At 50.3% G+C, this 13,272-nt stretch overlaps 1 protein-coding gene across 1 annotated transcript in view; it reads left to right on the top strand.

The window, feature by feature from the left end:
• CDH26 (cadherin 26) overlaps nt 1-12,911 on the top strand; it is a gene marked incomplete at its 5' end in the record, with an annotated part of 40,786 nt that extends 27,875 nt beyond the window's left edge. Inside the window, 6 exons of the mRNA XM_081033345.1 lie at nt 1,158-1,382; nt 1,935-2,068; nt 5,164-5,241; nt 6,889-6,957; nt 8,447-8,521; nt 11,687-12,911. Of these exons, the coding sequence (XP_080889471.1) occupies nt 1,158-1,382; nt 1,935-2,068; nt 5,164-5,241; nt 6,889-6,957; nt 8,447-8,521; nt 11,687-11,890 (785 nt within the window). The 3' untranslated portion in view covers nt 11,891-12,911. The remainder of the gene's footprint in view (nt 1-1,157; nt 1,383-1,934; nt 2,069-5,163; nt 5,242-6,888; nt 6,958-8,446; nt 8,522-11,686) is intronic.
• Between the last annotated feature and the right edge of the window lie 361 nt (nt 12,912-13,272).

Raw genomic sequence — 13,272 nt, 5'->3', positions numbered from 1 at the left:
AGATGTGACTCAAGCAGACTTAGGCAAAAAAAGGAGTTTACCAGTTTCTGTGCCTAAGAAAGAAGCCAGGTAAGCCCGTGTTCCAGGAGGGCTGAGGCGAGATGCTCCAAGGACATCCCAACGCTGCCTGTCTGGACCTTGGCTCAGCCTTTCTCTGGGCTCCTCCATTCTCAGGCAGGCTCTCATCTGGGGGCTGCAGGGTGGCTGCTGGAGTCCCTGGAACCCATCCTAGCACCTGGCAAGATTTATATCACTGCATGGCTTGGGCCACCTGCCCCCCCAATCATTGTGGGTGGGAGTTGGGAGGTGCTAACGGGTTGATACTGAGTCCACACCTGGACCTGCCTGGGATCTGGGCTTAACCTCTCCTGACCCACATGGGAGTGTGGGCTCCCCCAAGGAGAACTGGGGTGCTGTTACCAGGAGGAACCACTGGCATCCACGGGCAACATTCTCCTTTGTGCTTCTGTTAATAGGTCTATAAACTGTAGTGTTTTTTCAATTGAAACTGTGAGCCCCTGGAATTGAGGAAGGCTAGCAAGGAAGCAAGATTTTCAAATAAACACAGTGTGTAAGGTTCCCAGAGCTGGAGTATGTAGTAACGCCCTGCACCTTACCCCAAAAGGCCGGGCCTTGGCTTCTGGGAGCTGATCTCCAAGCCCTTGGAATGACCTTTCTGATAGAAGTATTTACCTGGGGTCTTGTACCAATCAACAGGAATAATGTGATTTAGGGTGGGAGCTTTGGGTCTCCTGGGAATCAATCAATCAGCCATGTGAGCAGCCACTTATGTGACCAAATCCTGAAGGGAACTGTGGATGCCAGGCTCGGTGAGCTTCCCTGTATTGTCACTCCTCAAAGCCAGGGAGAAACATTGTCCCAACCCCACGGGGGAGCAGAAATGGAAGTTTAACTCTGCATCGGGTATTTTTCTGGACTCTGCCCTTCGTGCTTCTTCCCTTGGCTGACTGGTCTTGGGAATCCCTGAACTCGCAGCTGTTGTCAGAAGTGGGGGTGGTCTTGGCGACTGTCCCCTCTGAACAGTAGTTGGCCAACTTTTGAACAGAGCATTGGCATGTCGTAGGCGTTTAGTAAATACCTGTTAGTAGCTGGACGGTGAGGGATTCAATGCATGTGAGATCCTTCTCCCTTTGCAGGTCGGGCAGTTGAACTTTTCATGTTGAGAAGCCTCCCACGTGGTGATTACTTAGTACCACTCTTCATCGGAGACAATCAGGGACTTTCCCAGAAGCAGACTGTCCACGTGAGGGTCTGTTCGTGTGCCAGTGGACTCACATGTGTGATGGAGTCATCAGTCGCAGGAGCCGGGCTCCCCATGGGGGTTCTGGCTGTTCTCTGTGCAGTGTTCACAGTTCTGGCAGGTCAGTGGTCGGCACGGGCTGTTCTGGGAAAGTGGTTCCTCTCCCCAGGTTGTAAGCCAGGGCCCTGGAGTCCTCTGGGGTGAGAGCAGATGATGGCAGAGAGTGGGGTGTCTTGAGAATGACCCCTAGGCTCATCAGGGTCCCAGACTCAGATCACAGGTGGCCAACCTGGTCAGAACACGCTGTCTGTCGGGCAAAAGCTGGTTCTGCTCAATAAGCGGCGATTTGCAACCCTGTGTTTGTAGTAACGCTGGGGCAGCAACACACACGTCTTGCTAGGTTCCTGGGCTTGGGGAAGGCTAATGGGGCAGCTGGATTTTCAGGTCAACACAGGATTACTTGTCACGTGGGATTAGTCCATCAATTCAACCAATAGTTGCCCAGCATCTGCCTGTGTGGCCAGCTGTGCCAGACTCTGTAGGTACAAAGATGCCTGAGGCCCAATGTGACCCGGGCAGGTCACAGCTAACTCTAAGTCGACAGGACATGACCCTGAGGAACCCTCTGACACAGACGAGGCTGTGTAAGTCACTTCCCGTTGTCTCATCACAGTGACTCTGCTCTTCCTCCTGCTGCGACGCCATTTTGTGCCTGAAGCCAAGAGGCACAGGTCCCCTGCGCACACCGAGGAAGGCGTCCAGACGCTGATCGTGTACACAGACGAGAGCAAAGCCCTTTCAACCCAGGTAGAGGGAGATACTTTGTGTTTTATGACAATGACATCAATACCGCTACGTATTTTCCCACTTATTGTGTCCCCCTCTTCCTTCTTCACACTCACTCACATTTGAGGAGCAAAAGGGGAAAAACATTCCTGAGGAAATTGTCCAATGTAATTGTTTTAGCTCAACTCAGGGCAATTTTGCCCGCAGGGGACATCTGGCAAGGTCTGGAGACAATTTTAATTGTCACAACCAGGATGGGTAGGAGACTGGCATCCAGTGGGTGGAGCCCAGGGCTGCTGTTAAACACCCTACAGTCCTGGGGACGCCCCCACAACAGAGGAAAATTGGGCCCAAAGTGTCAGCAGAGGGGAGGCTGAAAAACCTTGTTTAGGGGAAGAATGGTTTTCACCAGGTGAACTTCCTCTACGTGGATGATGTATTGTGCTGACCAATTAAATCAGTCCACACCGGCTGCTCGGCCACAGCCTGGGGTAGAGTAAGGCAGGACCAGCTGCCTCATCCTTGCCGGCTGCCCCGTCCTCGCCAGCTGCCCCATCCTCGCCGGCTGCACTCCCTGACCTTGCATGGACAAGCCCTGGACCTTGCATCTTATTAGCTTTGTCGTATCGAGCAAGTCACTTAACGCCACAGCCTCCTCTGTGACCCATGGATGATCAAACCAACCTCACAGATGGGCTGTGGGTCACATGATGCCCATGGAAACACACCGCAGTCACCCCAACACAGGAAATCAGCCCGTACCTGCTGGTTTCTCAAACCTGCTGCTTCTGACACTGGCCCGGCCGAACCTGTCGTCCTCGCAGCACCCCTGGGCTGGGGTTGGCCGGACCAGGAGACGGAAGGCTCTGTGAGCTCTTCTGTCTTCACGGGAACTAAGGAAGGTTGATCTGAAAAATGGAAGCCAAAGAAATGTCAGAGTCTTTCACTCAGAGGACCCAGATTGCCCCGTCTTACTACTGTCTTAGCGCTCTCCCCTGAATTTTCTCCTGGGAGGGAGACTTGTAGGTGAGATGCTCTTAGGAAAAGACCGTCCAGTTGACATTGGCTTTATGCTCAAGTAAACAGGGAGATACTCTCCAGTGACCGCTGGTTTGAGAAGCTGCTGGACAGCCAAACGCCTAGGATTCTTCCCGCACTTTGTCTTCCCTGCTGGTGAGAAGCAAGGGGGGTGTGACCCGGGTGTGACGTGGGTCGTTGCAGATGTACTCGCCGGTACACCCACGTGGGCCTGGCTGAGCCCTTCCTGCTGTGGGGGTGAGAAGGCAGGTCCAAACTAGCCGGAGAGCCGGATCCCGGAAGGAATCCCTCCGTGCAGCAGTGACAGCAGCAGTTAGCTGTTTTGATTCATTTGTATCATTTTAAGCAGGAAACCATCTTGACAAACAACAGTGCTTTGTGTAACAGACAGACACCCTTGCCTCGGGCAGTTCCATTCTGCTCTGATGTTCAATCATCTGGGAAAATGGAAGTGGCTCCTAGACTCAGAGACTGTGCTTCACCTTCCACTTGGGGGAGAGGGGTGGCTCTGTGGGTGCGGAGCTTGGAGGAGCCGTGGGGGTCACTTCCCCAAGTCCTGGCTGTGGCACAGCCAGTGGACGAGGTGTGGTGATGCCCTGGGTGCTGTACTTGCTGGCCAGCAGCTTAGTGCTGATGTCGTGGGAAGGAGAAAGCAGCTCCACGAGCGTGTGTGCAGGGAAGGGTACTGACCTGAGGTCAGAAAGGGGGCAGGAATCTGGTGGCAAGGACACTGGTCCAGGACCAGCGAGCCCCACCCAGGGCAAGGGGTTCCTGTCCTCTTCCAGTACCAAGAGCCCTTCCCTGTCTCCTACTCTCTGCTCAGGACACACCCCCATTTCTGCCTACGCATCTTTAGGGCTCTGAAAACGGGGGTCCACAGACCTGGGTTTAGACGCCAAAACGGTGGCTTATCAGATACATAATCCGACCGACCCTTGGCTTTCATATATAAAGTGAGCTTAGTAACGTTCTCTCTCTGTCTTAGGTTTACTGGGCAATTTAATCACATAAAAACCAAACATGTGAGTCTTTAGCACAGGCTGCAGCTTTGGCAGGCACTCAATAAACAGCAGAGGCCGATATTAGAACTATTGACAGTAATTACCAATTACGTCTTTGTAGCCACGGGTAAACAAGGCCATCTCCAAGCGTACAAGCCTCTTCGTTACCCATCTTACATGAATGTAGCAGCCCGCACATGCTCACACACCCACCTGGGACAGGCTGTTCTCTGGGGAGGACTTGCTCCATCTGAGATGCTACAGCTGAGTCCACCCACTCTCCACTGTAAACAGAAGTCGCCAGGCATCCCGTATGTGAAAAGGAGTTATTGGGCAGGGAAAGAAAGGATTGCAATCCCATAAGTGCAGCTGGGGCGAGCCTTGTGCAAACCCTCAGACCAAGAAGAAGAAAGTTCTTTCGGAGGGGAAGAGGAAGTGGAGGAGGGGTTATTCCCACCATCGAGGACTCCCACAGGGCTTTCCCACCAACACAGGGTGTGACAGCACCTCCTACAGCCCCCCACCCCGTTCCTGTCTTGGTTAGTGTCTCTGGCACTGATTTTGACACCATGTCGTCCTGTTTGGCCCCATGCTCCCTGATCAAGATGGTCTGCAAGATTGCAGGGACGCTTCCCATTTCCATCGGGAAGCTGATGAGCTCTTAGGAAAGAAATCCAGCCCCCATCGGCATCTGGGTCCCTCAGTGAGTATCTGCTAACTGAGGAATGAATGAGATGGTGCCCATCCACGGGGACCCAGGAGGCACCATTGGGAGCCTCCGACAGGACAACCTTTTCGATTACAAGGCCCTGTGGAAACAAGGGTTTTTTGCCATCACTTCACATGAAACATTGAACTACAAGAAACTCCACCTGCCCAGCAGCAATGACAAAAGCACCCTCTCCCCAAATAAGCCGCTGCCATTGACAGGACAGATGTCTTTTCCAGAGTCTGAATGTTTTCTGGGTTGGCGTAGGTACGACGTGTCTGGGGGTGATGTTATTCCTTGCTCTCTGCTTTTATTTCTGCTATCGTTAGTTTCAGCCCCTGTCATATTTCTTTCCCTGTGTCCCACAGGTCGGATCAGAGGTCAGGAGTCAGGCGACAGCCCTGTTGAGCAACACAACTGAGGTGGATAACACGCTTGGAGGGAAGGTAAGCATGGCTGATTTGCTGCCGGGGCTTAAACAGAGAAGTGGCTTCGCTGGTGGTTTCCATGGCAGGGAACCCCCTGGCTGGTCCTCCCAGCCCACATCCAGTGACACCCCTCCGTCAGGTGGCTCCACACCTGCCAAGCTCCTATTCCCTCCAACCTAACAGCCTTTGCCTCTCATGGGCAAGTTTCAGATGACTCAGCACCCAGATTTCAACCCTCCCAGTGCCCCCTCATGGCTGTGCCATGTGCATATGCCACTTGTACTAGTATAGTTTTAAAACATTTTTTATTTAAATGGGCTTTCATGCAAATGAGGTACATTCCTTTAAATAGGAAATTTTATATTACAACTGTAAATGAAAAAGCAGTTTTACTTGTGTAAAGAACAAGTAAGTGGAAAATGGACACAATAGAAATAGGACCCAATAATTCCGCGTAGAGAATGCTGCCTGCCAAAGGTCTAGGGGCTGTCTCTGTGAAAGAGGGAGAGATATCAAAGCCACGCTGGCACCAGATGGAGACTTCCTCCTGATGTCACTGGGAGAGTGGACGAGGGATTCAAAAGAGAATCATTTTCTCACCATGCAATTCAATGTCCCTTAAAACCCTGTTCCCGAGCTGGCTCAGTCTTCCCTCTCTAAGTGGCAGATGGTCCCACATCAGATGACAGTGAGTCCATCCAGAGCTGCCACAAATTATTGGCCAGGGCTGGGGGTGAGCAGGGCCAGGGCCGGCGGGCATCGTGCCCACTGGGGGAAGGGCTGCCCTTTCTCGGTTGTGCACAGATGTCGTGTGGGCTGGTGGTGACCTTCTCTGTCTTTCCTCTTTTGCTGCTCCGTAAGTGTCCGGGGGCCAGCAGCGCCGTTCAGGATAAGCACAGTGAGCGCTCTGATTTCCTGACCCTGCCCTGGGCTCTGCACTCTGCAGTCAATCCCACAGAATTGACCAGCCCCCGCGGGGGAGGGGATCTTTATCCCCATTAACCGGGAGGAAGCAAGGCCTCTGCCTTCTTTCTGGGTGTGTCTCTGGGTTCTCTTCACAGTTTCCTGCAAACAGTAATTGTACCTATGGTGACAGGTTAAATAAACAGCCACTCACACTCCTTCCCTAAGTTTAGTCATCACTAGGATTTATTGGGTAACCTGATATCTTAAAATCTGCTGCAGGCATGAGCTATCTTAAATAAAACCACTGCTAAAGTCCATTGCCTGCTTTATTTTCTCTGGAATTTTGTTTCATTATTGAAGGGACTATATTAAAATAATAGAAACCCCAAGCAAAAATGACCACAATCCCATCCCTAAATGGAAACTTTCATTTGCGTCACCTTCGAGATCTTTTCCGTGTGCACGTCCAGGTTTTGGGTGCCTATATTACCATCGACAGAATGTTAGAACCTCCATCTTCAAGTCACTTGAGGTCACACACTTCCATTTTGCTGTGGCCTTTTTCTTCTTTTTTGCTTTTTGCCTCTCTCCACCTTTCCTTTTCTACTCCCATTTCCCCTCTCCTTCATCGTAATGCAAATTTGTATTTGCTTATGAGTGTATGAGAGGCGAGAGGTTTGGAAGGACACACATACCTGTTTTATTTTCAGCTGGAGGGAAATGCATTATCTTTTGAGTAAAACAGTATTTTCCCCCTAGGCGATAAATGAAATGCTACCATCTCCAGTTAGGACATCAGACCAAGCACCCATTGTCCTGGGAACTCTGGTGAGTTACACAAGCTCACTCCCTGCTGTAGTAAACCTCACTAATGACTGACAATGGGTTCCCTTGAGAGGCGGCCTTTCTAGAAGATTCCATCATACTGGTAACACACACACATAGTCAGTGAAATTCTTGTCATCTAACTAACTAGCTCTAGCTATTGTTGGTTATTGTTAAGAGTTGTTATTTGATAGTCCCAATCAAATATGACACTTCTTAGAACACCCATCAGTAAATATGTTTTCTTGTGTCCGTCTTAAGGACACCAGAGATAATCTATAATATTAAGAGCACATGGCTTTGGCCCAGGTCAAATTCTGGCCCAGGGATTTCACACCTCCTGCCAAACTGAGCCCTGACTTTCCCCTGCTTCACGTCTCATATACTCTAAGTACAAATTCTAGAATGATTGCTTTACTTTCTAAAGTGATTTTTCTGAAATAATTTTACACTCACAAGAAGCTGTAAACTATTTCAGAGATTTCCTGAGTACCCTTCATGCAGCTTCCGCCAAGGCTAACATCTACATAACTACTGTAGATGGTTATTAAAACCAGAACACTAACCTGGTAGAACGCTGTTCATACAGGTCTCAAATACAGACCTCATTTGGACTTCCCTAGTGTAGCTAAACATTATTTTAACAAGAAAATGTACTTTTCTGACAAAAACTGAAAGAGGTATTCAAGGTCCAAAGAGCCACAAGTTTTATGATGAAAAGCTCCAAAAAAAGAATTGAAGATCTCTATAATTCATGATCTTTTCTCGGCCTGCATTTGAGCTAAGACAGAAACGTGCTCTTCTGTTTTGCACAAAGACGATGCCACGAATCCGCTCTTGCAAGGGCCTGTTCATGGACAGGTGTGTCCCTTGGGTCCTTATTGGGCCGTGTCACAGGCATGGAACCTGGCTCGTTGCACAGGGCCCTGTGCTTGGTTTAATGCTCTGCAGTCATCTTTTTGAAAGTCTTAATGTTTGGACAGTGGGTCCCACGTTTGCATTTTGCACTGGGTCCTGTCAATTGTGTAGCTGTCCTGAGTCCTAGGGGTGGACTCATTCGCAAGTGTGGAGCCATGCTCATGGCACAAGGTGTCTTCCTGAGCTTTGGTGGACCCAGGACATAGCTGAACATCTCATATGCTCAGGTTCCATCCCCACAAAGCAACTACGAAGCTGGCCCATGGATGTGTCTGCTGGGAATACAGACACTGCTAACATTAGATGTCATACCTTTAGTGCAGAAATAAAAAAGCAATATGATTGCAAGAGCTTCTAGTTATGTGTTTACAAGGTCCTTTCTCCCTTCTCTGCCACCACACAAACAGTGACATGTGGGCAAACTGCTTTTGACCCCACTGTCCCACCAAAGGAGCTCTGACCACCCTCCATGTGGGTGGTGGCCCCCCACCTGCTGGCCAGCAGAAGCCATCGATGTGGGGGAGCTGAGGAGGGCTCCCCAGTGGTGTCAGCCCTCGGCCCCTTTGCTTCGCAGGCTCGCCGGGATACCATGGTACCCAGAAGGGCCCTGGAAGTGAGAGCTGGAGTCATGGCAGAGATCCTGCGAGAGGTAGGAAGCCTTCCCTTTGTCAGTGTGCCAGCTGGGGGGTCTACTTCCCAACCCAGACCCAGGCGGGACCTGGGAACCCTTCCTCCCAAATCACTCTGTCCACTGGGCCTGCAGGAACAAACGACCACAGACAGGGCGGCTTAAACAACAGACTGGAGGCTGGAGGTCTGAGACCAGCATGCCGTCAGGCAGGCTCCCTCTGCCTGGTGTGCAGATGGTCACTTTCTCGCTGTGTCCTCACACGTCCGAGAGAACAACCTCTGGACGGTCTCTTCTTTTTTTTAAATTAAATTTATTGGGGTGACAATTGTTAGTAAATTTACATAGATTTCAGGTGTACAATTCTGTATTACATCATCTATAAATCCCATTGTGTGTTCACCACCCAGAGTTAGTTCTTATCAGGACACTAATCGCCCTGACCTCATCTAACCCTAATGACCTCCCAAAGGCCCCACCTCCAGGTACCATTACACTGGGGTGCGGGGGATAGGGCTTCACCATAGGAATTTAGGGGACACAGTTTAAACCAGAGCAAGCATATGCCTGGGAACCCTCATTCCAGGGGTTGCTTCTGCAGGACACGACCTAAGACAAGAGTGATTGCTCTGTTTCTGTGAAGTCACGAAGGCCATGTGTTGATTAGGCTTAAGGGGATTATGGGACGATAACATGAGAAGGTCTCTCAGCACGTGTTCCAGAGCGAATCAGAAAGGTGCTTTGGTTGCTGGGCACACCCATGCGTGGTTCCAGTGGAAGGAGCTGGGGCAAGTCGACACAGTGTGTCATGGAGGGTGAGCTCTGTGTGAGCCCCATTCGGGGCGGGAGGAATGCACGAAGAAGCTGCAGATTGGACAGCTGACCCCCAGGAACCCCACATGTTGCAGGGGAGTTGGGGCTCAGCCTGTGAAGTGATGAGCGCAAAGGAATGCACTACTGCTAGGCGGGCCCCATCTGCTGAGACGTATTTTATTGACACACACGTGTACCATAAGCACCGCATACCAGACCTTGTCCTTATTCAGTCCTAGCATCAACCCGCTGGGCAGGTCCCGTCACGTTCCTTACTATAAAACGAGGGAACCTGGGGCCAGAGAAATCAGGTGGCTCGTCCCAGGTCACAGCTGTAGGAAGTGGTAGAATTGGGGTTCACAGGCACTTGGGGAGCTTGTCCTGAAGCATCGATCCCAGGCCCCAACCCCACAGACCCTGTGTTAGTGGGTGTAGCTGCTCATCAGAGCCCCTGACTTGAGGTCCTGCGACCCCATTTTGAGAAACCGGGCGACCCCTCCTCTGGCTGTCAGAGTGATGACAGTAGGGCTGCAGGCACCGTAGCTAAGGGAGTGAGAGCCAGACCATGGCAGCGTCTCGAGTCACTGGCTGGGGTCTCCCCGTGTCGGCTCCCTCCGGTGCCCTGCCGGTCTCCTTAGTGACAGCTCGGAGGCCTGCGTGGACCTGGTCCCTCCTGGCGTCTGCTCCCAAGGCCTGCAAAGTGGACAGTGCCTGATGGCTGATACGAGAAACAGAAAACCACCCCTGGTATTTTCTCCAAGTCTGAAGCCCCCCGGGATCCAGGCCTGTGGGAGGGGCCGCCCATCCTGCAGCGTTGGTCATCGAGGCACGGCTGCTGGTGGGGAAGACATGGAATGGGCCGCAGAGAGCAAGGACGGTCCGTCTCTCCAGAGCAGACCGCAGCCTCCAGGAGCACAGGGCCTCGTCATTACCAGTGCCTGACACACGGTGGCTGAAGAATGAGTGAACAAGCGTCCTCAGCAGAGGAGGCAGAGCAGCAAAAGAGGCTCGCGGAAGTGGCTCAAAGCGAATATGCAGAGCCGGGCCGGACAGCTTCAGCTCCCTGCACCCTGCCTGCCTGCTCGCTGAGGAGTCAGACAAGCTCCCTGTCCCCGAACCTCCCATCAGTAAAGGAATGTCGGAACACTGTACCACGTACCAGTCACGTGACTGCGCCAGGGGACCAGGTGGCTGCACACAGTTCATGGCTGTTATCACACAACAGCCGCTTACCCATACCCGCATGTGAGCACCCCCTCCCCGTACAGCTGTGCCAGATCGACCGTGAGGACAGGGACTTGGGGCTCCCCCCAGCTGCTTGCCAGCCCAGGACCCCCGCTCCATCCACCAGGCACCAGGCAGGAGAGTTTATTCAGTGCAAGCTTGGGACTCTGCGCTTGGTGGTGACAGAGGACAGACTAGAGGGCCTGGTTCCTTCCCTGTGGGCCTTCCAGCTGAGTCGGGGCTTTATGATGAATTACTGGTCTTGTGGGGACACTAACATTGCTGAATCAGGGTGCAGAAACCCGCTGCTGTGTCGTCAGCCTTGGAATCCTGAACTAGAATCTGCACAGCACAGACCCACGCAGAGTCTGCTTGGAGCTGCCCACCAGGTCCGTCTGCCACAATTGCCTATTCAGCTTCACTGCAGCACCCGGCAGGACTGCGGCAGTGTGGCCAGAGCTGTGCGTCCCTTTGGTAGCTGGCAAAGCTTCCCTTCCTCCCCACCCCGGCCCCTCGTGGTGTCTGGCCCCCCAGTGACCAGTCCCCGAATGAGGGGACCCAGGCAATGAGCAGACATGGGGGAGGCTTCTGAAGTTCATCTGTGGGCACCAGCAAATACTGGGACAGGGGACAGCGTTTCCCGCTAAACAGAGGGCCCACGAGGGACTCCTGTGAGCCAGAGGAAGGCTGCCAGAATCCTGGGGAGGGCATGGCTGAGAGCTCGGGATGTGGGTGGTCTCCGGCCTTCTCAGCTTCCTCTTTCCAGGCCTTGCACCCAGCCCCTCCTGCCTCTGGCTCTGAGATGTTTGATTCTGAAAGTCTTCAGGCCATAGGTGAGATCATCCTCTCAGGGACGGCTGTTAGGTAGTGAAGGTGGGAGATTTTAGCTAAACTCATTCCCACATAGGTTGAGGTAACTGGCTCAGATTTCCAACAGCACCCTCCTGGAGGTATTCAAAGGTAACTTAGTGAAAGCTCTTTAGCCTTATCCGTCCATCCATCCATCCATCCATCCATCCATCCATCCATCCATCCATCCACTCATTCATCCATCCAATATTCATCCATCCACCCACCCATAGAACCTGGAGAAAATAAACCATGTATAGACTCTGGCATTTACCATCTCTTGCCCTGGTTTTTCTCCAGAAGCTCTGTGGCATGCATGTGCTAGAAGATGATGCTGATTACCTGCCCCACCTCTACTCGGAAGAGGGAGAATATGAAAGAGCAGAAACCCTCAGTTCTCTTGCCTTCTCCGAACAGGACCTACCGCTGGACTTGCTGGACTGTTTGGGCTCCAAGTCTACTTCACTCATAGAACTATATTCTGGGTCAGGTGCTTTGTCCTAAAAAATGTATGTTATGGTGAGTTGAAATAATTTGTGGGAGGGAATCAATATTAAAGGATTCTCTCTCTCTCTCTCTCTCTCTCTCTCTCTCTCTCTCTCTCTCCCCTTCTTCTTCTTTCATAAAATTACCTCCTAGTCCAAGGATGAGGATAAATTATGAGTTCAGATTAAAAACACTTTGATAGTCTCAGACCAGAATCTTGAACCAAAGCAACAGAGTAGGTTATGCTTTTTTAAAAATTTGATTTGTTGGACAGATTTTCCAGAGAAAGTTTAATTTAATTTTGTAATTTCTGGCTTCTAGGGGCAGCCTAGCTCTGAGGGTAAACGAAATATAATACACAGGTTACCCAGCAATTTGGCAACAACAGGTCATATTGGGGGAAAATAGATTTTTTTGGTGATTATTTACATTTTTATAGTTATGATTGTGCTTCAGTTTCAGTGGAAAAAATAGGAAAATAGGGAAATGTTTTCTAGAACATTTGTGATCAGTATCTTTAGTGATTTAAAAAATAAATAGTGATCCTTTTCACTTTTTGAATAGATAAGTAAGTAAAATATGTTACCATGAGAGAAATGATTATGCTTAAAACTTTACAAGCAGTATATACTTCACAAAATGAAGACGTAATTTAACTTGCACGTATTATGTAAGCAAAAGAATTTGGTAGCCTTAATGAATAAATTCCAATTACATTTTCTTTAAACAGAATGACCACCTTTCATTTTTTACTTGTCCACTTACTACTAGTGTAAAATCTTTTAAAATTCTTTAAAAATTTTAAATAGTAAGGCATGTGCCCTAAAAACGGTCAATGTCTGGTCTGGGTAATAGATAAGAGGCTAGCTAAGCAAAATTTTAAATGCTATCAGGACACCTTACTGTGTGTATCGGAAATCTGAAAGTCCACAGCCAAATTCTAAAACCTTTATATGATTAATAAGCATAATCTTTTGTGAGTGCCCTCTGTCGCCCTAGGATAAATTAGTGAAGTATTATATTAAATGACATTTTAGCTGACTCAGGATGAAACCCTCCCCTTTCTTTATGAAGAAGCTATGGAAATATTTACTGTGAAGAGACCTCCGTGTTTGTATATAGTTACTTCACTCTCCATCCAGTGCTTTGGGCAACTGAAAAAGAAGAAAATCCATCTCCAAAGTGTTGGAGTGTCCATCTGACACGTGAATGTGCACAACAGCTGCTTGAATGCTGGAACGATGCAGAGCAGAGCCTAGGACATTTTCTGCGTAATTCAGGATAAAAGTCTGTGTTTTTAAAAGTATACTTTTTGGGTCTGATTGGTTGGCAGAGGTAAGTAGGTGGTCTTTAGACCTTCCTGGATCTGAGGCAAGGGACAGAAAACTACCACCATGGGA

This window comes from Rhinolophus hipposideros, assembly GCF_964194185.1.
Source record: "Rhinolophus hipposideros genome assembly, chromosome: 22".
NCBI lineage: Eukaryota > Metazoa > Chordata > Mammalia > Chiroptera > Rhinolophidae > Rhinolophus > Rhinolophus hipposideros.
The sequence above is the reverse complement of the archived record's forward strand: the minus strand, read 5'-3'. Positions and strand labels throughout refer to the sequence as shown.